Raw genomic sequence first — 23,345 nt, 5'->3', positions numbered from 1 at the left:
AAAGCAGTTAAATGAAGCATGTCAAAAGTATTTGTGTTGTTTATTTTTCAGTTAGTTCAGTAAGAAAATATTCTTCTGTGGTCCAATGGAGAGGGTATTTTTGGTGGGGTTTTTTTTGTTCTGTCATTCTCCTAAAATAACCTAGGAAGAATGCACTGTGATCTTTAAAAAGTAACTTTTCCTAAATTCTGCTAAGTACCACCATGTGGGGGTAGGAGAACAACAGAATCTAAATACCCAAATCAAGTTTCCAAGAGAAAGAGCAGAAGATAGTCTGCAGGACAAGGGGCAGCACATTAGGTCACACCAATGGCTGCTTGCAAAACTTTTTAAAGAAAATGCTTACCTCACTACAATAAAACTCAGCTTTAAGCACTGAGAAGCCAGTAGTCATTACTGACCAGAAGTATAAATGAATCGAGAAATGATTAGACATTTCAAGGCAAAACGTACATGAGCTACTGAACTATAAGGGTACAATCTGCATCTCAGCAAACTCCCATGCTGCAGACTACCATAAGTTTAAAAAAAAAGCCCAGGGGAAATATCAGGTTTTATTCATCTCATCTTTTTTCCCTAGGCATCTGTTACAGGAGACAGAGATAACCACCAGACATCACACCAGGCTAGATGGACCTTTCATCTGATACACTATGACTCTGTTCACAGTAATCCACATCAAAAATAATTTCGCAAGGCGTATGTATTTCTCTCGCATCAGTAATTAAGAACAGCCAAGCAATTTTCTTAATAGACAACTGCAATAGTTACCTACTTCCCTTTTGCAGCTACAGGTAAAATAAAGGCTAAGAAACAATATGACTGCAGGTAATTGTCTTCAGTCAGCTGCAGAGCTAGAATAAAACAGCAAAGACTTATTAGTTTCCACACTTCGGTTCAAACCACTAGATGGTGCTTCTAAAATGAAGTAATTCAGTATGCAAAACTCTAAAACCGAATAATGTATGATAATGTATAAGTTGCCTTCCTCAGGGTTGTTATCAATAACACTGATTAATGTGGTTCAATAGCTGCAGCCTCTGATCAGACAGGAGCAATAAGAATAATTAAGCAGATAATTGAGATCAAAGAGCTGATCATGAACACAGTAAAGACTTACAAAAACCCAGTAACTGCTGTTTCCCCAAATAAGAAAAATTCCTCATTCTTCTGTCTTTGAAAGTCATTAGACGTTAATATAAATATTACATTAAATAACAAGTTTTGTTCACAAACTGCTGAGCCCAAAGGCTTTGATTACTATATGGCACCAGTAAAAAGAAGCTTTATGCTACAAATAGCATTTACCTCTTATTTCACTCTTCATTCAAGTAGGTTCCTCTAAGACATTTTTGCCAAGACTGAACTCACTCTATTTCTCTTCTGTGAAGAATAAACACTTGACTTTTAAAATCTGGAAATCGTAGCTAAAATAAGATGCTAACTGCTTTCTACCTATCACGCTGTAAGATAATCCTTTGTTTTTCATTCACTCCCCCCAAATTAGTCTGAACAGTTGTTTGGCTACTCCAGTAGCTTTTTTCTTTTTCACCATTTCCATCCATGAAAACACCACTTAAAATAACTCTCCCTATTCCTGCATCTCATTCTACTGAACCAACTTTAAAAATGCTCTTTGCAGTATGTTAACCACATAGTTGACTATATAATTTATTATCTTCCATTCTTCTAAAGTTCAAGCTTCTCTTAATCTTTAAAGACCCCCTTCTTCTTTTTCTACAAGTAACTTTTTCCTACAAAAATTCCTACAAACATGTTTCTTCTCATCCTTAAAAAAAAAATTCGGTTTTAACTATTTCCTATTTTATTGCCCATCTTTTACTTCATTGAATCAGCTCTGCCACTAAGCAACCCTGACAACACTGCTGAGAAAGATTACCTTATATGCAGCTTTTAATGTTCAACACTCACCTAGGACTTAGTTTTTTTTCTTTTTTTTTTTTTAAAACACTCTTCCTTCTGCAAAGTAATGCAGAAGCTCCTAGGGGTCATTTGAATAATTTTTTTCTGCCATTGGTTCTCACTTTTCTACTTTAAGGGATTGCTCTTGATCCCCTAGGAATGCTTGCACTTCCTCTTACTTGCATGAGATCTTCCAAGATACCCCATTTACTATCTCATGTTTTAGGCCTTTTTTTAAATTAGCATACCTATCCTTTGTTTAAAGTCCTTCAACAACTATTATTAGCAACAATTATGACTAGCTATGGCTTACTTTCGTAAAACGTAGCTTAGTAAGAAGATCCCTAAGAAAGTTAGAGAAAGACACTATGCACACAGAAACAAGCCTTCTGCAAGTACCTGCCATTCCACTTATCCCTAAATGTTACTTTCGATCAGAGAGCACCACTGCAGAAACATGTTAACAGGCAGCAAGAACCTCTTGACTTGAAGATGCATCTGCTAATCCAGCTGCAGAAAGTAATGATCAGATTTTAAAAAGAAACCAATGAAAAGCATTTCAAAACAAATATCCAGGAAGATAGCAACTACAATTCTAAGCATCTCCAAACACTCCAGAGGGAGAAGATGCATGACCATTGAAGCATGTGAAAGAGGTCTGCTGAGTACCTACTTGTCAGTAAGTGCTCACTCCTAGCTACAAGTTGGGGCCATTTCTGTAAATCCATCTTTGCATCTTCACAGGAGTTACACAGCCTTTTATTTAAAACAGACACTAACAGCACAGCTATACCTTGGTCAATCTTAGAGGAGAGGGGTGTTAAAAAAAAAATCATACAAAACCTCCAGGCTTATGCAAGACTTGTGAGCATCATCTAGCTGGGACAAAGCATTCACAAAGCAGTATCTTTACTACCAATGACCATGAATTTTGTGTGGATTATAGGAACATAAGAAATTCTTCAACATCTACCACAAGAAGTTTGCATTCTTTTACTACGTAAAAGAAACTAGGAGCAAAAATTAGGTTAGTGAATGCACAACAAAGAAATATCAAAAAAAAGAAGGTAAGGTCTCATGAAAAAACATATTCCTTGGCTTTTGTTCTCCAGGTAAAAATTTATTCAGATTCATAGATGTAAACACATAATAAGCAATATTTTTAAAAAATAAAAACATGAAAAATAAATATACACTGAAGATATTTCAGTCTGTTATGCCAAACAGATTAAAAAAACATCTTGAAGTTGTGGTTAGAGGCAGACTTTTTTCTCCCCGTCAAACACTAAACAGTTCTTTCAAAATATCAATAAAACTTGAGTTCAATTCAAAAGAGCTACTCCAGTGAGCTAGTTACCCATGCTTTTTTCAAGCTTGTCTCTAGATTTAAGCAGCAGCATTCAGAGAAATTATTCTGAATACTTTGGATATCAAATGCATTTCAAAACTCTATACAATCAGTCCAGTTCCCTATTTCTGCTGGATGTTCAGATCGGCCTGGGAGCAGGTTCTGACCTGACACCTGTGGAATGCTCCAGCAGCAGAAGGTACAAGATAAGAAATTCCCTGAAGTGACAAGAAATATTTCTATTTTATCTGTGCATACAGACAAATATTTTGATTTAGAAGGGATCATACTTTGTCTCAGAAAGTTAGCAGTGCCTGGGAAACCTGCAGTGTCCTGAGGAGGTCAAAGAGTAACTCTTTTTCCACCAGTGTGCTGCAATTCAAGAAGACTATTGCTTCAAATCACTCCTCTCCATTTTCTCCTGGTTCAAAAGCAAACACCAGCCCCCCTTCAAAAACTTAAGGCATTGAGTCTGCGGTCCCCAAAAGGAAAACACATCTTACAGACAACATTTAAAAAAATTAAACAACTGATGTGGCCCTGGCAACCGGAAACAAAATCTCATCTCTTCTCCCTCTCTAATAAACCAGTTAAAAGTCTGCCTCCTACCAGCTACACAGATCATGTCACTGCTATTTATTTCATTCTCTGGTTACCTCTACCATCGGCATTTGATCCGGGTTATTAAAATCTGGTATATCAGCATACCTGAAGAATAGGGCTGGACAGGAAGAGCACTGACTGCACAAGGATCTAGGAAAGTCATGCTGTTCTCGTGACATGCTCACGACATTAGTCAAAACTTTCCACTTCCTACACCCACATTTTCTCTCCCATCCTTGCTATGTTCAGACAGAGATGCAGCAGTTACCAAGTAAGTATCTGTCTAGATGCAGGTCCCTGCATCTTACAGTACTTGCTGATTATCCTGATAGCTTTGTAATTCCATCTTGTTAAGCAGTATCTGTTCTACTCCATTTCCTCTTCTCCCCCATTTACAAAGATTAAGCTGAATTAATTTACATATTTTGGGGTTGGGTTTTTTTAGGAAGAATTATGAAATAGTTCCCCTGGGATTAAGCTAAACGATATATTCAGGTTTCTGAACGGGCTGTACTGTGAATGTGCTGCATTCCTTTGTCACCCCCTCCACCCCGCACTCCTCCCCCCACCTTCAAAGTATCTCTGAGTGGCAATCAAAGCCATAGGCCAAACGCCCAGTACCATCAAAATCTGCTGCTATGCAGAAGTCCTATTACGTAATAGTAGGATCTGGAATACTTCAAAAGAAGTGTGCCCCATCATTGGTAGTAGCAAAATTTAACTGATAAAACATACCTGGCATCCACAGCACCTAAACAGAGGATTATAACTAAGCAACCTAAGTCACTAGTGGTGATGGCCCCCACCAGAATGAATAAAAAAGTCATCTTCAAAATACATTATATTCAAAATAAGACTGTTGAACCCACCAACCTTAAGGGAAGGAATCCTAAAGATTCCTTGACGAAATAGGAAAGCAAGTAGTATAACCAGGAAAGTTACGGTCTCTGAACGTGAGCTCCTCCATCTTACTTTCTACCAAAAGAGTGCTATTCAAACTTCTGCATATTTAATTATATTGTCCGTATTAATCCTTCTGTGTATTTAATTATATTATCCATACTAATTCAATAGGCACATCAGAAAAAATGCTTGTTTCTGAAGGAACACATGCTATTACAATTTGCCAGTAGCCCATTCTGAATACAAGTACAAAAATTATGTAGCAAGTACTGAAACTAACCAAAACTATTCCCAAAGAAAGTATAAATATACAACAAAAAGGACACGGTGCTGGCTTTAAACTAACAGCAAGGGATGTTACTGATTTATGAAGGCACAGTGTCATGCAACAGGCTTGGAAAGCTCCTTTACCACAGAGAAGCCCCACAGAAATATAAGCATACACTGTTTGACACAGACCTTGGATGCTGAACATAATGCATACAACAAAGGAACAGTATATTAATGAGTAAGTTTTATCATAAAAAGATGAAGTCTCCATTAAAAAGAAAACTAACGTGAAGTCTAATTAGTTTTGATTAAAAATAGTGACAAAAGCTATAGTTGCGATGATTTCTTCTTCATTTAAGATTACCAATATTTCTTTTTATTCATTAACTGTTTCTCTTAGTTGTTGCTTGGTATTAAACATAAACAAATAACAAAGTTTATTGAAAGCCACCTGTAATTTGTTAACTGTATTTTCAGTTACTTAATTTCTAAATTATTTTCCTTTCATTTATTAGCAGCAATATCAGACAAGCATGTGTTCTTCAACAGTACTCACCAGGGTTATGACTACATAAAAGAAGCCATAAAGCCAGCACAATCTAAACTTTTATTTTGCAGTATCACCTCAACTTTTTTTTTTAAAACCCAGCATACTGGCTGTAATTTGGGCAAAAGGACTATGTGCGTGGAAGGCTTACAAAAATGAGGCTTAACGCTATTACTTAAATTAAAACACAAGAAAAAGTGGGTGGTAGTGACAGACAGGGACAAAAATTAAATCAAATACTTCATAAAGTGAATAACTATACTGACTGCTATAATGCCTGGACAAAAAAGGATGCTGTAGATGTTCAAAACCAGTAATGCCCTTCATATACGATCTGAACATCACAAGCGAGACAAGATCACTCTCCAGACAGTTGTTATTTAACACGTGCCAGAAGATAATTTCATTACAAAGCAAGCTATGATTCTTGGATTCCTTCCAAGCACTTCAAAGCGAAAAGAGAAGGGCAGAAAATATACACCTACAGAGCACCATTCAACAAATTTTTTAACTTAAAAAGTTCCCAGGTGCACGCGGATAGCATTAATAGCAGAGCAGGACCACCTGAACCGCCCCCCCCACACACACACACCCCCACGCACTCCCCCGCCCCGGGTTCAGGCTACACTCCTGAACAGAGGACAGCGGCCGGGAGTTCAGCCGAGAAGGACTTACCCTGTCAGAGGTTAGGCACAGCCGCCTCCGCGCTGCGCTGCCCACCGCGGGGCGCGCCGGCGGCTCCGCACCAACACCCCCCCCAGGCTCCCCGCCGCCGCCGTCCCCCCGGGATGGGCCACCAGATCTGGGGAGAGCCCCCCTGCACCACCACCACCCCCCCCCCCCCCCGGCCGTGCTCTCGTCAGGTCCACCCAGCACCACGGCACACGCTCTGCTTTGTCATCTCTCCCCCCGCAGCGGGCGAGCCGCTCGGCGCACGCCGCTACGAGCTGTTCGCCCGCTCCGGTGCCTCGCACACCCCAGCCCCTCTCGCCTTCCCCCCCCCCCACCCCGCCCCGCGGAACCGCCACAGACCGTGTCCGGCGGCACCCGTCCGACAGCAAGCGAATCGAGCGAGCCCCGCTCGGCGCCCACCTCACGCCACCTCCGCGGCGGCGGCTCCCGGCTGAGGAAACCAGCGCGAAACGACCCGCGCCCGGCTCCGCGCATCGCCGCCCCCCCCCCCGCCGCGCCTCAACTTCCCGGCCGCGGGGTGAGGGTGACCCCGGGGAGAAAAGCGAGCCGAGGTGCCGCCGGGCGGCCAGCCAGTCCCCCCGAACACCACCACCACCCCCCCCCCCGCCACCCCGTCTCCTCACAACTTACCTTGGGTTTGTAGAGCCACTTTCTGAACCTGTTCATCATCACCGCGGCCGCTGCTACCCCGCCGCCGCCTGCCGCTGCCACAGGGGCTGCCGGCTCCCCGCACCGCGCCGCTCGGGGGACCGGGGCGAGCCCTGCCCCTCGCCGGGAGGCTCCGCCGGGTCGCCGCCGCCGGCGCAGCCTCCTCCTCCACCTCCTCTGCTGCCGCCGCTGGCGCCGCCGCCGCTCCTCCTCCTCCTCCTCCTCAGGGGCAGAGGCCGCCAGCCGCTGCGGAGCGCGGGCGCTCGCTCGCGCGCGCTCCCCTCAGCGCAGACACCGGCCGCCGGCACGGAGGGCTGCGCGCCGCGCTGACAGCCCCCAAAACATTGCGCGGCCGGCAGCAGCGCGCACCGCCGGCGCATGCGCAGGGGCGGGCCCCAACGCTCTCCCTCCCTCGCTGGCTGCCGCCACCAATCGGATGGCGGATGGGGACGGCCCCCCCCGGCGGCCTGACCCCGCCCACTCAGCCGTTCATTTGCGTAACACTCGAAGGGGGGGCGGGGAGACTACGTGTCCCAGCATGCCGCGCCCCGCAGCCGGAGGCGCGGTGCAAAGCGCCGTGGCCCGGTGGATGCCGGGAATTGTAGTCTTCTCCGCGGGCTGCGCTGAGCGTCTCCGTTTCGGGATGGCAAGCCTCTGCTTGTGACAGCCAGCCCTACCTGACTGCGCGAAGATCGGCTGACTGATTGATTTCCAGCTTCCCGCGAGAGCAAAAATCGAGCAGGAGCGGAACGAGTTGCTTGGCAACGGCGGCAAACAATCGCCGCCATCTTTTTTCCCGGCCCGGTAGTTCTTTGCCCCCCATCGGGCCGTTCCGCAGCACGAAGGCGGGCGCGCGGGAGAACTACAGCTCCCAGCAGCCCCTGCGTCCCTCAGCAACGGGGACGGCCCGGGCCGTGTCGAGCCGCCGGCGGCCGCAGCGGGGTCTCTGCGGCTGGAGGGTCCTCGCCGCCGCTCCCGCCGCGCTGAGAGAGGGGCGCCGAGCTCCGGCGGGGACGCAGGCGGCCGCCCGGGCTGGCGGGGGCAGCCAGGTACGCGAGCGGGCAGCTCCGGGCTTGAGGGGCCGCCCGTAGGGGCAGGGGCCGCAGCGCGCTCGCGCATTTACCTCAGGAGGCGGCGGCGACTGCCGGGGCCGCTGTGGGGTCCGGGGTGTCGCACCCCTGCGGCCTCCTCAGGGGCGTCGGTTGGCAGCAAGGTAGCCGTATATGGCACCTCCGAAAATAAAAATGGGTAAAATGCTCGTGGCGTGAAAGCGGCAGGTGCCCTCGGCAGGCTTATAACTACTTCACTCGTTTACTATGTCCTTATAAAAACAAGAGAAAAGATCAACGGGGCCTATTTTATACTGTAGACAGGATTGTTGGGCTTTGCTCCCAGAGTTTTCATTAACTGTTGTGATTTCGGGCAAGTAGCCAGCCTTGGTGTCCTCCAGCTTACCTATCTCATAAATATAATGCAACTTATTTGCAGAAGGCTTTGTACAATACATATTTAATTGGAAAGTTCCACAAGTTATTACATAAAAAAATACTGTGTCGTGTCAAGTAAAATATATGTAGTAGGTAGGCAAAACATTGAAATCTATGCAAATTAAAAATAAACATAAGATCCAGGCTATAGCTGTTCAGGGTGAATGTTTTCCATCTGATGCTTTGCTGCCTTAAGGGAGGAATCTGCTGAAAAGAGGACCTCTGCCCAGAACTGCTCTCTGCTACGCTCAGGTGACAGTCAGCGATGCAGAAAAGTCCAGAGTAAATGCGAATGGCAGGATGTAACCATTGGGATGATTGTACCCTGTATTCAGTGGCTCTTTTTCTAGCACACAGCAGAGAGAAACACCTATTTCATTTTGAGCATTAGATACTTGATCTGACTGAATTTTGCACAGGCTTGGTTCAACCCTCTTTTTAAGGACAGCTTTCATCAGAGGAAAGGCAATCACAGTCCTTCTAGGCTTGGAACGTAGGAGCAAAGGTAAAACCTGAAGGAATGTTTCAGATCATTGAAACCAGTCCCTACAATTGTGGCCAGTCTTATCCTATGTAATTGCTTTCAAAATATCTCCAAGCTCCATTGTAAAATAAGGCTAAGTCAGGTTCTTACCTCCTTTAACTGAAATTCTACATCTGATAATGGAAGAAAATTTCTACCATTTTGTACATAGTATAAATTTATATCATTTTTACGCACAGCAATTAGAATGTTCTCCTAAATGGCTGTGTGGAAATAAGGGTGCATGTCATAACACAAAGCAATTTATTCCTGATGTGTATGTTTTAAAACATCGATCATAATAATAGCAGTTTGTTTAAATACAATTACATGTGAAGTTCTTTCTGTTAAGAACCCCTGTATTTCCAGAGTTCTCAAGGCATTACTATATGTCTTGGTTTTCATATTCCAGTTTTTGGTTTTAATGATTGTCATTTGGAGCAGAAGGGTGAATATCAGCATGTACAGAGCAAGAGAGCTCAAACTTATTTCTGCTGTGCCAGAAGAAAAAAAATATTTGTCACAGGTAGAGGTGTTGGAACCTGAATTATGATTCAGACTGAATGAGTACAGAGGTATTTCTCTCTCTCCTATCCGAAATCTCTTGTGAGTGTCAGAACCTTGGCAGGTGCAGAGAAACAGATCATGATTCTCAGAGGAGTGGAGAAATGGTGATTCCCTCTATGACAGAGACACTGTAGCACCTCTGTTTTTTACTTGCCATCCCTTGTCATGATCCAGCCCTGTTTTGCTGGACTTCTTTTTTTTAATTGGACATTTTGTCTTGATCATACCAGGTAACTAAATGCCTATATTGAACATAATCATAGACAAACTCTTTTTTTCAGCGCTTTGAGATTAGTAATTAAAAGTGCTGGCTAGGCAATTATTATTGAGCATGATAGTGCTGAAAGGCAGAGTACAAAAATGCTGTATCTGGAAATGTTATGATGTCTTTTTAAAACAAAAAATGAATTATCTTTACCACAGTGGGAATGAATCATCTTGATCAAGCATTCTTTTCTAATGTCAAAATACAATGATATATAAAATACAAGAATGATTTTCAAAAATATATTTTTATTTTCACCATGGAAAATTACTTCTGTGCTCATTTTTTCCCATTGCTAAACCAGATTAATGACTTTCAGCCCTGATTATTACTATCATTGGTCTTTGATACGCAGCAACATTTGCATGCATATAAACAAATGCATTACAGTTCTTGTCACATGAACATTAAAATTGAGCTAGCCAGTTCTGCAGACTCTCACACATACAAGTAAGACATCATTTGAGATAGATGTAATCCAGTCATTTCACAAACAAAGCATCAAACATAAGAAGTACCCAACTGCTGTGCCTTCAAAAACCTTGATGTGGCCTAGACTACTGATGTGTTGTGATCACTGCCCAGCTTGCTGACCAACACTGTCTCATTGGTTCCTTATAATTCCCCTCTGTTCCTATTCTTTTATTATTTTGGAAAAATAGGCTGTTAATAGCAACATGTAATAAGATTTAAGACTAAAATTTTGCTTTCAGTTGCATCTCACTGAGAAGAGCAATGTATTAAATAGGACATGTATAGCACACATGCAAAAATTCACATCATGCTTTTCTCTAGTATCAGCTTTAATTATATTTTGTCAAATAACCTGATACCAAAACCATTTTAGGTATCATCCTAAGGATCTTTTGAGACACTTGCAGAATAAGAAATATGTAATTATGTCTTCGATTTTATTGATGTTTGTACTGTATTCTCATTTCTCCCATTAGCTGTTCTGAGTAACTGTGATTTTGAAAGCTTGACCTAAATGTTCTTTTCTACATTACTGCAGTATACCTTCTCTGTGAGACTATCAACATACATTATGCTACAACTGAAGGAGGCATGAAAAATTAATGATTTACTATATTTATAGGATTCTCCATGGTGAAGATGGTCAGCCATGGAAAACATATTGCAATAATAGTCCAACAGCTTAACAAATTTAACCCTGAAAATCAGAGCGTGGAGGATTTCTTGAATGAATCAGCTAAGATGTTGCAGGTATACTAAGTTTCAGTTCATCTTACACAGCTTACTTTGTTTTACTATGGGATTTTAAATATAAAGATATCTGTTTTCTAACATGTTGTTGGAACTTTCACAGATTTTTCTTACAGTGACGTATTTCATTCATGAGTAAAGTCCAAATTTCTTATGGTTACCACCAGGAAACAAGGAAGTAAAGATCAGAGGGGTTGAAAAACTGCTTGGGTAGCAACAAAAAACGGGAAAGCAACAACCTTCTAAAATGGATCTGACAGTGGTAGGGAAAGCTTCTCTTCCACTTCTGACTAAGCTGTTTTGTAGTTTCCTATCTCCTTTCCTCCTTCCAAATAGAAGTTCATGTCAGTTCCACCCATTTGTATATACGAATACAGTTCAGAAGCTGACTCACAGGATCAGGTGTTCTTGCTTTGAGGACATAGGTGACCATCAGAACAGTGGGAGAGAAGGCAAGTGACAGTAAATCAACTACGTGATTTTAATCTAATACTGCAAGTAACCAGACTAAGATTTGCCGATATGTAGCTGTACTGGCTGAAGCAGTTCCCATCCTTTCCTGACCATAGCCTGTCACCTCTTCCCATCTCTTTGTCCTCAGTGCCAGCCTGACTTGTGCTGATGCAGCTACTGCATTGAATCAGCTTTAGAAAATCACTAAGGGAAGACAGTAATATTGTTTAGACTGCTATTGTCTGTGCGTGCCATGTATTATCAAACTACATTGTTGGAGCCCTGATTCCACACTGCCATGTAGCTCCAGTGCTCACTTCCACTTCTGACAATAAGGTCTAAACCAGTGGTATTCTAATTAGATGGTCTTTTACATGGATTTTGCATAAACACAAATGACTACAAGAATATCAAATTTTGGAGGTGTGATATGAAAATCAGAGGCTGAGGCAGAGGATCCATGAACATTTCTTGGGTGCTTGCTTTCTTAAACAGTTTCCACTCAGGCCCCTCGTTTCTGCCACTGCCTTCCTGCCTTGTAGTACCGGCATAACTCTTTGTGCATTCATATGCTGAATTTCATCAGGGAAGTGATCCAGTTTCAAAGTAATCATTTTTCACTGGATAGAGAGCAGGTAAATTCAGCTACCACTGCTGCCAGAATATTCAGATCATTGTTCTTCTCAGACTGGGAAAGGTGATACAAAGACAAAAGAAGCAGTAACTCCATTAGAGAAACATGAATCTTAAGTTTCACAATAAACACTTTCAAAAGGGGAAGAACAGGGAGGATAGCTGATGCCAAAGGTAAGACAGAAATCTTCCTCTGGGATAGTTTCAGCTCACTTACTACATAATACTTTAGCTGTGAATTTATCTAAGAAATTAAAAAGTAAGATCTATGTTTATATAAAATTCAAATTTGTTTCAGTACCAAATGGGTGATTATAATTCATCATGGAATATTCACTTCACTTCTTTCTTTTCTGTTTCATAATAGGCATATGATACTAAAAATATTGTTGCATTTTTGTACACATGATTTCCAGGCTTGGCCACTTACCAATTAATTAGCTGATATTAACTGACCCATGAAGAAACTTCCTCCAGTTTGTACCCTGATTAATGGTATCACTTTAAATCACAGACCAGATTCAAGCCTGTATGTCTCATGCTAGCAGCATGACAACTAGCAAACCTAGTGTTGCGTAATACTGACCAGACAAAAATGAGGGTCAGATTCCAGGACCACACATCTAAATAGTTGCAAGAGACAGGTCTCTTTACATTTATTTACTTATTTAGATATGAAGTATATCAGATTTGACTTTTCTACAAGTTACTATCTTCTATGCTATTAGACTTTTCAAATTGGTTAATTAGTTTTCCATCCCCTAAAAGTACAATCAGATTCCAGTCATTTTCAACACTGTATGTTTAATTCATATTATGTATCTTTATTATATTTGGATGTTTTATAGTCTTTATGTCCTTCTAATATGATATCTGAGGTATCTTGGTTAGTTCTTTGATAACCTGTTGATGACCTACATAAAATATGCTTGTTAGCCTATTGTCCAGCTGTTTGTGGTTGTTCCTGGTGAAACCAACAATTTGGGGCTAGACTGTTTCTCTCAAAATAAAAAGACAGCACACACAGGTCATTCCAGAATATGTTCAAGGGAGTTCAGCACCCCAGTAGTGTCTCTGCCAGGCTGCAGGAGACACTACGGATGCCAGTATTGTCAAGTGCCAGATACTGGAGATAAGTACCTCTGGCAACCACACATTCTCACCTGAACTGCAAGGAGCAGATAGCAACAGGCATTTTGCAGAGCAAAACCTTTGTCAGAATGAAGTAGGTTTCAAAGAGTAATATGATTGTTTGTAGTAACTGACTGAAAGTAAATAAAATGACTTGTTTGGAAATCTAATAAATGAAATGAGAAGATGGGCATCCTTGGCTGATCAGAAATGGGGGATGACATCAGTAAAGAATAAGAGATAATAGGTAGAATAGAACTGAGTTATGAACCATCTTGATAGCAAAGACAAGCAGCTTTTGTTTATGTGCTAGAATCAACTGTGAGATGCTAGGTGGAGTAAGTGGGTGAAAACAATGGACTAGCAGAATGGTCTTAACGATAGCATTCCAGATAGTTGATTTGCTAGAGAAAGATTGGATTAGTTAAACCCAGAAAAGAGATGTTCATTACAATTAAATAGAAAATTTTGAGACATTACCTTAGATTTTTAGCTGTGAAGTAATAGGAAAATACTGCTTGAAACCTACTGTCCAAAAAGAGTGAAGAAGATGTGCACATAAACTGGTTATGATATCCTGGAGAGTAGTCTACATGAAAAATGTTCTCTGAAGTTATGGGTTTCACTGACAGGCAGGGTGGCAATAGTACTTGTAATTGAGGAAAGAAACAGCGTAAGAACACTGAAGTTTTGTTTTAGCATTGTTGAAATTAAGCTGACAGCAACAACAAGGAAATGTCACAGAGAGAGGCCAGCATTTTAGACTGTAGTTTACAGTTCTTATTTGTGTACATGATAAATGTGGATATGTTATGAAAGGAAGTTAGATTTAGCCCTAAGAGAGTGAGTCTGGAAGGCACAATCTGTCTTGATCCAAATATCCCTGTCAACCGCCTACCAGGGGCATAAGACCATTCTTGTGGGAATCCTTGCAAATTAAAGCAGTAAAAATGGCTGGCGAAGTGAGGCACAGGAAAAGAAGTAAAAGTGCGCAAGCAAATATATGTTACAATGAAGGACTTTACAATATAAATATATAAAAAAGAAAGAGGCATAAAATCCAGGGGGTCGAAGCTGTAGGATGAAAATATACTTGCTTTGCAAATGATAGCAAGAATTAGCTGGTAGTTTTCCATATTGGATCTTTTACTAAGTATAGAATCAGTCTTTGTTGAATATTCTGCTGGAAATCCAACACAACATTTCCATTGGTTTCCCTGTGCTGCTGCAAAGGTGACACAATCCAGAGGTTTGTGTAGTAACTCTTCAGCAAGATTTTCTTCTTAATTTCTAGGTGCTCTAATTTTACTTACATGTAAATTTAGATAAATAATTAAAACCCCAAATACATCATTGTGTGAAATAATAATAGTATATTTTGCTCTTTCATAAAGACTGTGTAGAAATTTTTTATGTTTTTTTGGCAGTTCAGAATGGTTTGGAAATGGCTGTACTGTAGAGGTTTGGAACAATCTGCTAGCTAAATATTGGGTAGATGGAAGAGAAAGATAAACTGGGTTCATTTCTAAGCTCCATCACCTTTCTGTCCCTGTCCTTTCTCTTATTTACCCTCAAACTTACTTGCCCAGGTCTCTTCATTTAACCTGTCCCAGTTCCATCTCTTCAAGTTGTTGATTCCAATGTGCTATTGTCACTGTCCAGCAAGTCCTGTTCACCTCTTTGGTTTTGTTCTGCTCACCTCAAAGTTCTTGCACTTTCAGTTCCAATGTCTATTGTACCTAAATTGAATCAGAAATATCTGTCTCTTCAGACTGAAGCCCACAAGAGGCAGATGTCAGAGAAGATAGGCGAGACAGGCTCTCTTCTATCAGTTTGAGCTCCCAGACTGACCCAGTATGACTTGTCCCAGTTTCATCTTGTATTGTATTGAAAGCTCTGCTTGCCCTGGGCTGGGCGTGGTAAGGGCACACAGAATCTTGAGGGGAGCTTACTGTTACGATATAAATTTGCACAAAACATATGCAAATTGATATTTTTCACTTGGCAAAATGCATATGGATTTTCATAAGAAAACCAAAAGGCCAAATTTGAAAGGCACTGCTTGGCGCCTGTGTGCCACTTTGAAAATACATCCCTAGCTATTTCCCTGCATTTGATTTGCAATTACTTACTATTTCCAAATAGCTAATTAAAAAACTGAACATTTGACAACTTTCTATCAAATACCAGTTCCTTGTATCAGACCGTGTGAGCTGCTCTCATCTTGTTCCTCTTGAATAGCATAGGAGGATATCCATTAACTTCAACAGAAGCAGAAGCAACCTCTTGATTATTATTATTTTTATTTCTGAATGCATCTTTATGATTTTATTTAAATATCAGTGTTCCCATCTGAACATATTCTTTCATTGTAGGAAATCTTGTCTCAAGCTTTGAGATAGAAATCTGTTTGGAAAACATTTGGGTGTACAGCCTGCTTCCAAGTATATTCCAGAGTGACTGCCCAAAGTCAGAAGCATTACTCTGTACATATATTGGTATAAATGAGATAAGTAGTTGGCCATCTTTATTTACAGAGAAATGGTGGCATTAGATACTGCTATCAAGAGTTATGTTTTTCTAGCTGTGTGTGGGATTTAGCTTTACACACTCCATTTACAGTAACAGCAGCCACACATCTAATCCCTGCGTACTGCTTTGAAAAAGCACCCATCTTTCCCTGCATTTTTGTAAGTGAGGTAGATCAAGCAGATAACATATCCAATAACCATTGGGATACTTTTTTTTTTTCACTTACTGCACTTTGCAACCACTCAATATTTCAAAATAGAAATAGGGAATCAGAAAATTAGTAGTAAAGGAATAGAAAGTGAATTTAAAAGACCAGAGGTAAGCCATTACTTTGACAGTAGTGCAGGTCTGTCTGAACCACTCTATGTATAAAGATAGAATCATCTTTTGGTGTGATGGAAATGTATAAATAAATTGCTGGAGTGCCAGGTATTTAATAGTGTTTAAAACCAAGGTGTCAAGAGAGAACATAATCTCTACAAGGCCGCTCAGGAAGCAAGAGAGAAAGACACGTTCCAGTCTCAGTTCCCATCTTCCAACTCCTAGTTCACTCTCCTACATAAAAGTGGAGTTAGGGAAACTCACTGATTCAGCCTCCTGTTTTTAGAGAAATGCAAATGATATATGGTATGGATTTTAAACTTTTGAGTAGTGTGAGATCAATAACATGGTTTCCTCTAATTAGAATGTTATAATCAAAATTAGTCTAGAGGTGATTCTGTGTTAAACTCCATACATTTTATTTCTGCAACATGTAAATTTTACATCATAAAAAGAATTTCTATTTGTTCTTCTCAGTGAATGATCAGACTTGATATTCTTCCAGGAAGAAAACTCCGCTTTGACTTGTAATTCAGTTATTTACAATCTTCATGTTTATAGTATTGTAAGTTATGATGTTTATAACATAATATCGGACTTTTTTTTCACTGCAAATGTTTTCAGTAAGAACATAGGTTCATTAGTAATATGATGGGTGATTCCTAGTTGCAACAAACAAGCCTTCACCTTCAATTCATAAAGAATCATATTATGTCCCTCAAAGCTCCTAAAACCAAATAATAAGTGCAAATAAATGCTTTTGCTTTGACGTTGTGACCTTGTTACCATTAAAACAGAAGTCAATTTGAATTATCCCGAATAACACTTTAACTTAAAATAATTCTTTAAGTCTATCTTGGTTCTTTAAATTATTAGTATTCACATTCAAATTTACATCTCTATTTCTATTGTTCTTCATTTGAATGCCCAGACTACTTCTTGTTTATCTTCCTAAATGCTTTTTAATACTCCTTTCATCAGACTGATGCCCTCCAGATGATATCATCGTTCTCGTGTACTAAACCCCTTTCTTTTTATTAAGTGTTCTTCAATTACATCTATCAAAAATGATCCATATCCAGAGTGATCCTTCAACCAGTGTATATTGTACATAAGGGTATCATTTCATCAGGCCATTTACAGAAATGGACGGCATCTGTTCATTTTGAAAAAAGATTAAGTTTTGTACCTAACCAAAGCATCCCAGGCATTTTTTTCTTTCTTGTGACTGTTAGAATCAAGCTTTTACTATGATAACAAGAGACAGATTTTAACACAGAAGTTACCGTGCAATGTTTGTGCCTTTCTCTATGCAAATAACTCACTTTATTTTTAGTGGAATATTTTCAGACCCATCATACTGACCTTTATACATCCCATCTACTGAAAAGCTTACTTCTGTAAAATCAGAACTGCCACCCCAAATTTTCTGTTTTACTCCTTTATCCCTCCTATGTTGATAGCAAGATGAACTTGTTTATGAGCTTTCCATTTCACAAGAACATGGTGTAATTTGGCATAACTCTTCATAATTCTCATTTGTGTTGGTTCAGCTGTGTGTCTCACACGTGCCCACTCAACTGCGACTAAAATCCCTAAATGTCAAAAGTCATAGATTTAGTTTTAAATATGAAAATAATGTAATGCAAGATTATTTTGATACATGTGGTGAAAAAACTCCTACTATATTATACAAGTCTAATTTGTATTATTAGTTACCGACATAAATGCAGATTAGGATCTTTTTAAGAAAGGATGGAATCTGATTTTTCTGCAATGTTCTGCTCTTGTGATTTAGTATTAAGTACAAGGGAAAACAATGTTAACTGTATCTCTTCAAGATGGTCAGCATTATCACATGAAGATGAAAATACTAGCTTGTGACTGCAGCATAGACTGTAAATAGTAGAGGCAGGACGTTCTTCTACTTACATCCTCAGATCTCAGGTTTTTGCCCTGCATTGAAATTACTGGCAGCATTTTCAGTGACTTCAGAGGGAAAAGAGGACTGGGTTCTGGTGACTGATTCAAAACCCAGTGAAGTCAATATTTTCTTTCATTTCCACAGCAATTTGATCAGACCTTTGGAGAGGACTGGCACTGATATCTGAAGCACTATAAATTAATCAGGCTGCATCTGCAAAAGCTGCATATTCTGCCTAGAAGTAGACAAGTTCAGTACATACTATTACTCAGTTCTCTCAGGAGGTGAAAGCTATTTTATCTTTTCATCAAATATTATCTTCCTTCTAAAATGTTTGTTTCACCTTAAACTAAATCTTTATCCTGAGAAGTCTCAAGCAGAGCATGGCTCATGTTCTTTTCCTTCCTTTCCAGAAGCAAGAGCTTTTCTTTCTCTCCTTACCCATCCTTTTCTGATCTCTCTGGACCTTAAACAGGTTCCATTGTAACCATCCTTATTACCGTACACCCACAGTGGCAAAGCTTGCTCTTTGCAGATAGTTCTCCATTTAATTCATGCCATTTCTTCTACTAACACATGTTGAAAGTTGTTTGTGTACAAAGTCCTATGCTTAAGCTTTCTTACACAGTCTCTAATCTCCTTGAAGAAACTTGACTTGTTCCCAGCTACAGCTAAGTGTCAGGGAGCAAGGAAAATACGTCCATGGAAGCAGGCTAAGGGCATTGGGGATTTCTCAAAAGGGGGAGATAACGCCAATCAGCAGATATTCAGACAAGAGTCACGTTTTTTCACAGGATCATTCAGGATAATTTCAGACAGGATCATTCTTTTACAGCTTAAACACTTGGGAATCAGAAAAAGCCAAAATTCAATGCCATAGAGAGAACACTTTCAGACACTTGTATGGGAATGACCTTGTGAACACATATAACTATTTTACATATATCCAGTGCATCAACTGGTCAACACAGTAATAAATAGGCTTTCAAATATTAGGAATATAGGACCATCCAGTATTCATCTACCATAAACTTACTATGCTTTACACAGCAAAACAACAAAGAATAAGCTGTAACATTAGAGATAGGGAGGTTGTTTCCTGAGCATAGAATAGTCATATTGTTCAAGACCTGTTTTTCTTCTGATAAATTTCAATATTTGGTGCAGCAGAAGATGATAACTACATGTGTTTCACCTGTAAATTATCTGGTCTTCCTCATGCTGAAGGACACACACAATAGACTTGCAAACATAGCTAACTGCTAGTTGTTTCAGAGAAATACATGAGGTAAAGTATACTTGAAAAGGTAAGAAGATGGCCTGTTGGACAGAACAAAGGCTCACAAATTAGCATTTATTAATTCTTGTTGCCACCAATGATACCAGTGACACCAGTGTGTCACATGGGGCAAATCTCCTAGCTGCTCCATACCATAGTTCCTGCATTTGCAAAATAATACTAGCCAAAAGGAATTTCATTAAACGCAATTAATGTTAATGAAGTGTTTGAGAACCTCATACAAAAGGTGCTATAAATGTACAATCTGTCATCATATTTTACTGTTTCAGGATCATTTGACCCAATTCTGAAATACATCCCACTGACACAAAATGCAACGTAATTAGTGCTAGAAATTACGCATACCCAACATATTACTTTCCCAAAGTGATTATGATTTCAGATATACAGATAAATTGTAAATATCCTTGATGAAATTTGTTGAGGACAAAATTCACTTTCTGTGCAGAGAGTATGCTAACTGTTTTAAAGCATTGGCTCAGTTTTTGATTCACTAGATTATCAGCAGGGCTCAACCAACAACTGCCTCACCTTTGAGATTTCTTATCCAAGTATTCATCTTGCCCAGTCTTGTTTAGTTTATTATGAGTTCTGATGAGATCACTTCCTTAGATGACACAGCTGCAGGCTGCTTAACTATTCTCAATTTTTATATGTAGCAATGGAACATTTAGTACCATTTGTAGTTGAAAGCAGATTCAACTGATAATATGTCATGACAAGACTTTTTGGCCTGTGGTCCACTGAATTACCAATCGGTACTGATGTTCTGGGGCACAGTTGTCCTCAGGCTGCACCTGCTGTCACCTTGTTGCTACTCGAGGCCATGTAGTGGTTATGTACCTTCTTGCTCAGGGAGTATGCAAGAGTAAGTGCTTCTTTCTGTGTTTGTCCTAACAACTAACTTCTGACTGACTTGTTAACTCAGAACAGTAAAACAGAGTAAATGTAAATACGCAATTGCATTTTTGTGCTGTAGTCTCTACTGCATAGGAGATACGATTTCGGCACTGGTGTCATCTTGTTGTTATCTGTCTACTTTTGGTCATGTCTCTAAAGTACATTTGAAAAGCACTGGTTTGTTGTAGCACTTCATACATGTACGATATATCAAAGTACTCAGAAGGTGAATGCAAAGATTCTAATCAAATAAAGAACTTGGAAACAATTTATATTCTAGCTTTCTAGCAGAGACAATTGTGAGAGTTTTTGTTGGGCTTCTTTCCAATCTGCTTGTCCAGTTTTACTATAGACTTTCTGTTTATTGTCAGAGTTACTGTTGTCTGCAGATAGATCTGCTCATGAAGAACAGCATTTGTTCAAGGGAACCAATTGTTTTAGATTCAAAATTCACAATCCTACTTCTACTGGAACTACGTCATCCTGTCTCACTTTGCCATTCAGGTATTTAGGTTTGCATTTGCCTTCTGTGGTGAATTCTCAGATATCTCATATCAAATATGGGATATATATTTGAGAATTTAGTGGGGAGTTAGATTTCTGGATTTTCTGTCTCAGTTTTATGAAAGAACTTCATAAATCTTCATCCAAAAAAGGTATGTTTGGAATGGACTGTGTGCCTCAAAAGAATTCTCAGTGCTTAGCAAGATGGAGTCCATGCTTCCAATGAAATTAATTTTTTTGCATATTTTTGGATGTGTTCAGTCTCTTTCCTCTGCCCTTCCATTTGTGTCCATCCTCCATCTATGCCCTTCTGTATCTCCTGTTTTCCCCTACCTTACTTTTCACTCCTTTCCTTCTTTGCCACCTCACTCTAGTTGGCTCCACTTTCCCAAATGCATCCCCCTTTATCTTTCTCCCATCTCAACTGCAACCTGTTAGTTCTTCTTTCTCTAGAGCCCTGATTAAGAATGTAAGTGATCCCCTGCTTATTCGCACTCAGTCTGTAGTGCTGCCCAGCAGACTTTGTGAAGCTTCCATGTCTCCATGTAATGATTAGTTTGGTTACACTCTGTTTTCTCTTACCTAACATATCTGGATCACAGAATATATTGAGAGTCATATCTGATTAGATATAGAAATAAAGCTTTTCTATCATTTTAACTATTATTAGCCTTTAATTAGTAATATTGTCTATTACAGTTCTGCTAGGGAGGTAGTCAGATGTATTAGTGTAATCCCAATGGCAGTAAAGAAATTACAAGGACATATGTAGGTGTAATTTTGCCTGCACATGTGTATGTGTATATGCATACATAAATATATATGGATATGGAGACAATTATATGGAGGCATTATTTTTTCCTAGTGATGATGCACAGATTGGAAGGAATGAAACCTGTCTTTTGAGCAGGAGTAGTGAAAAAGTATTATGCTTACTCTGAATGACAACCTGAGAAAATACACCTGGAATGCTTCTGCATCATTTTTTAAATTTAAAAATTAGAACTGTAATTTTAAAGTTTTATCTTTTATTTGCTCAGTCTCAAAGCCTTATATAACATCATACATCAGAAAACTCACATAGTTCCTTCCAGCAGCCTCTGATAATACCTTTAAACTAGAAATGAATCACATTAGGGAAATAAAGCGATCAAGATGCTAGCAGATAGCCTAGTAGGCAAGGTGAACCTCTCATCTAATATATTATTGCAGTTCAATTGTTCCCACATCTCAGAGCTGTGGGAGAGATCATATATCAAATGTGGACTACATGTTTTCAGAAGGTGCACTTAGCTTCTTTCTTGACTTCTTGGCTAACCTCCTTAAGCCAAAGAATCATTATTGTTTGTCATTTTGTCATATTGTGGCTGTCCTTTTTCAATTCATGTAATAACAAATTGTTCTGGGTCTCAGACTTTCTTGCAATGTTTAAAGGTGGTTCATACTAGAAGTTTATCTCATGTAGTAACAGATATTCCATAGGTTATTTATTATGAGTGAAACTCTCTGTAAAGTCAGGAGCATTCAAACTTTTTGAAGGGATTATGAGGTAGGATTCAAATGGCATGCAGTGAGCATCTGACCCTCCTTTTTCTGTTCTCTTGTGGTATTGCATGAACATTACAAGTGACTGAGAGCACAGCTGTATAAGAAACAAACAGTCTGCATGAACAAGAATCCTGGCACTGACAGATTTAGTTTAAATTAGTCATATTCTCCAATATTAGGTTACAGTAGCAGTTAGGAGTCTTCTCCATAATCCCTGTCCAGCTTCTCCCCTCAATTTAGTCTCCCAATATAGCACAGACTTCACCTACAAAGAACAGGTTTCCTACTGGAAAAGCAAACTCTTACTGAAACTTTCTCATACTGTTGACTAAGTTAATCATTGCTCATAGCTCAGAGACTTAAAATTTTCTTTGCATTAACTGTTGACATTAACACATCAAGGCCTTTAACTAAATCCATGTGTCAGCAGATAGACTGAAAGTTTAACACTGGGGAAGGTCACATTTTACTTTGTTAGGACTGCCCATATTTGATAGTATTAGAAGTGTGTCAGCCCTGCCAAAGGCGCTGCTGTTCATTATTCATGTTTTCCAATTACTTCAAAATGATTGTACTTCTTTTTGTACACAACTAACATTTTCTTTCCAGGATACATTAATCATTATTAATTCTGTATCTCTATAGACTCTTAATGTGACAGAAGAAAAATTTGTGTTGGATACACTAGCTGGATGCATAGAATATAAATCCTTATTTGATGTAGTAGTCAATGCCTTTTTTGTTCGGGATGGGAGATACTGCCTGATTTCTGAGCGTAATCTCTATATAGGTAAGTTTTCTTTAAAACACCAAATGTGTTTACCACAAAACTTGAAAGAAATATTATTTTACTAGTGTAGGTCTTAATATTATATTACATTTGAAGCATTGTCATTGTGCCCAGTGCAGTACGAAGTACAGGACCTTTTCCAATGCCCTTTTGATGTAAAGCCTAAATCCTGAAATTGTTATTTAGTCTGCACTCTCACAGGTGTTAACTAGAATTTTACCTAAGAAAATTATGCAGAATATGCCTGCAGATTAGGTAACATGCAGATGGAATACAGATGGATCGATCGGTGGCTGGAAGAAGTATCT

General features: G+C 39.8%; 2 protein-coding genes across 6 annotated transcripts in view; one reads left to right on the top strand and one right to left on the bottom strand.

Annotated features, from left to right (window-relative positions):
- Positions 1 to 7,137, bottom strand: part of ZFYVE28 (zinc finger FYVE-type containing 28) — a 164,929-nt gene extending 157,792 nt beyond the window's left edge. For 3 of the 4 annotated variants that reach the window (XM_049793175.1, XM_049793186.1, XM_049793197.1), the window contains exon 1: positions 6,918 to 7,137. In XM_049793175.1, coding sequence (XP_049649132.1) covers positions 6,918 to 6,956 — 39 coding nt within the window. In that variant the 5' untranslated portion in view covers positions 6,957 to 7,137. Of the gene's footprint in view, positions 1 to 775; positions 796 to 6,917 lie in introns of those variants that run through there. The other variant, XM_049793214.1, reaches the window with a different exon arrangement.
- Positions 7,138 to 7,869: 732 nt separating this feature from the next.
- The window catches only part of CFAP99 (cilia and flagella associated protein 99), a 61,558-nt gene continuing 46,082 nt past the window's right edge, over positions 7,870 to 23,345 (top strand). For both annotated transcript variants that reach the window (XM_049793233.1, XM_049793225.1), the window contains exons 1-3: positions 7,870 to 7,984; positions 10,874 to 11,001; positions 22,893 to 23,037. In XM_049793233.1, coding sequence (XP_049649190.1) covers positions 10,882 to 11,001; positions 22,893 to 23,037 — 265 coding nt within the window. In that variant the 5' untranslated portion in view covers positions 7,870 to 7,984; positions 10,874 to 10,881. The remainder of the gene's footprint in view (positions 7,985 to 10,873; positions 11,002 to 22,892; positions 23,038 to 23,345) is intronic.

This window comes from Accipiter gentilis, chromosome 3 (genome assembly GCF_929443795.1).
Source record: "Accipiter gentilis chromosome 3, bAccGen1.1, whole genome shotgun sequence".
Taxonomy (NCBI): domain Eukaryota; kingdom Metazoa; phylum Chordata; class Aves; order Accipitriformes; family Accipitridae; genus Astur; species Astur gentilis.
Note: the sequence above shows the minus strand (reverse complement) of the source record. Positions and strands in the feature narration are given on the sequence as shown.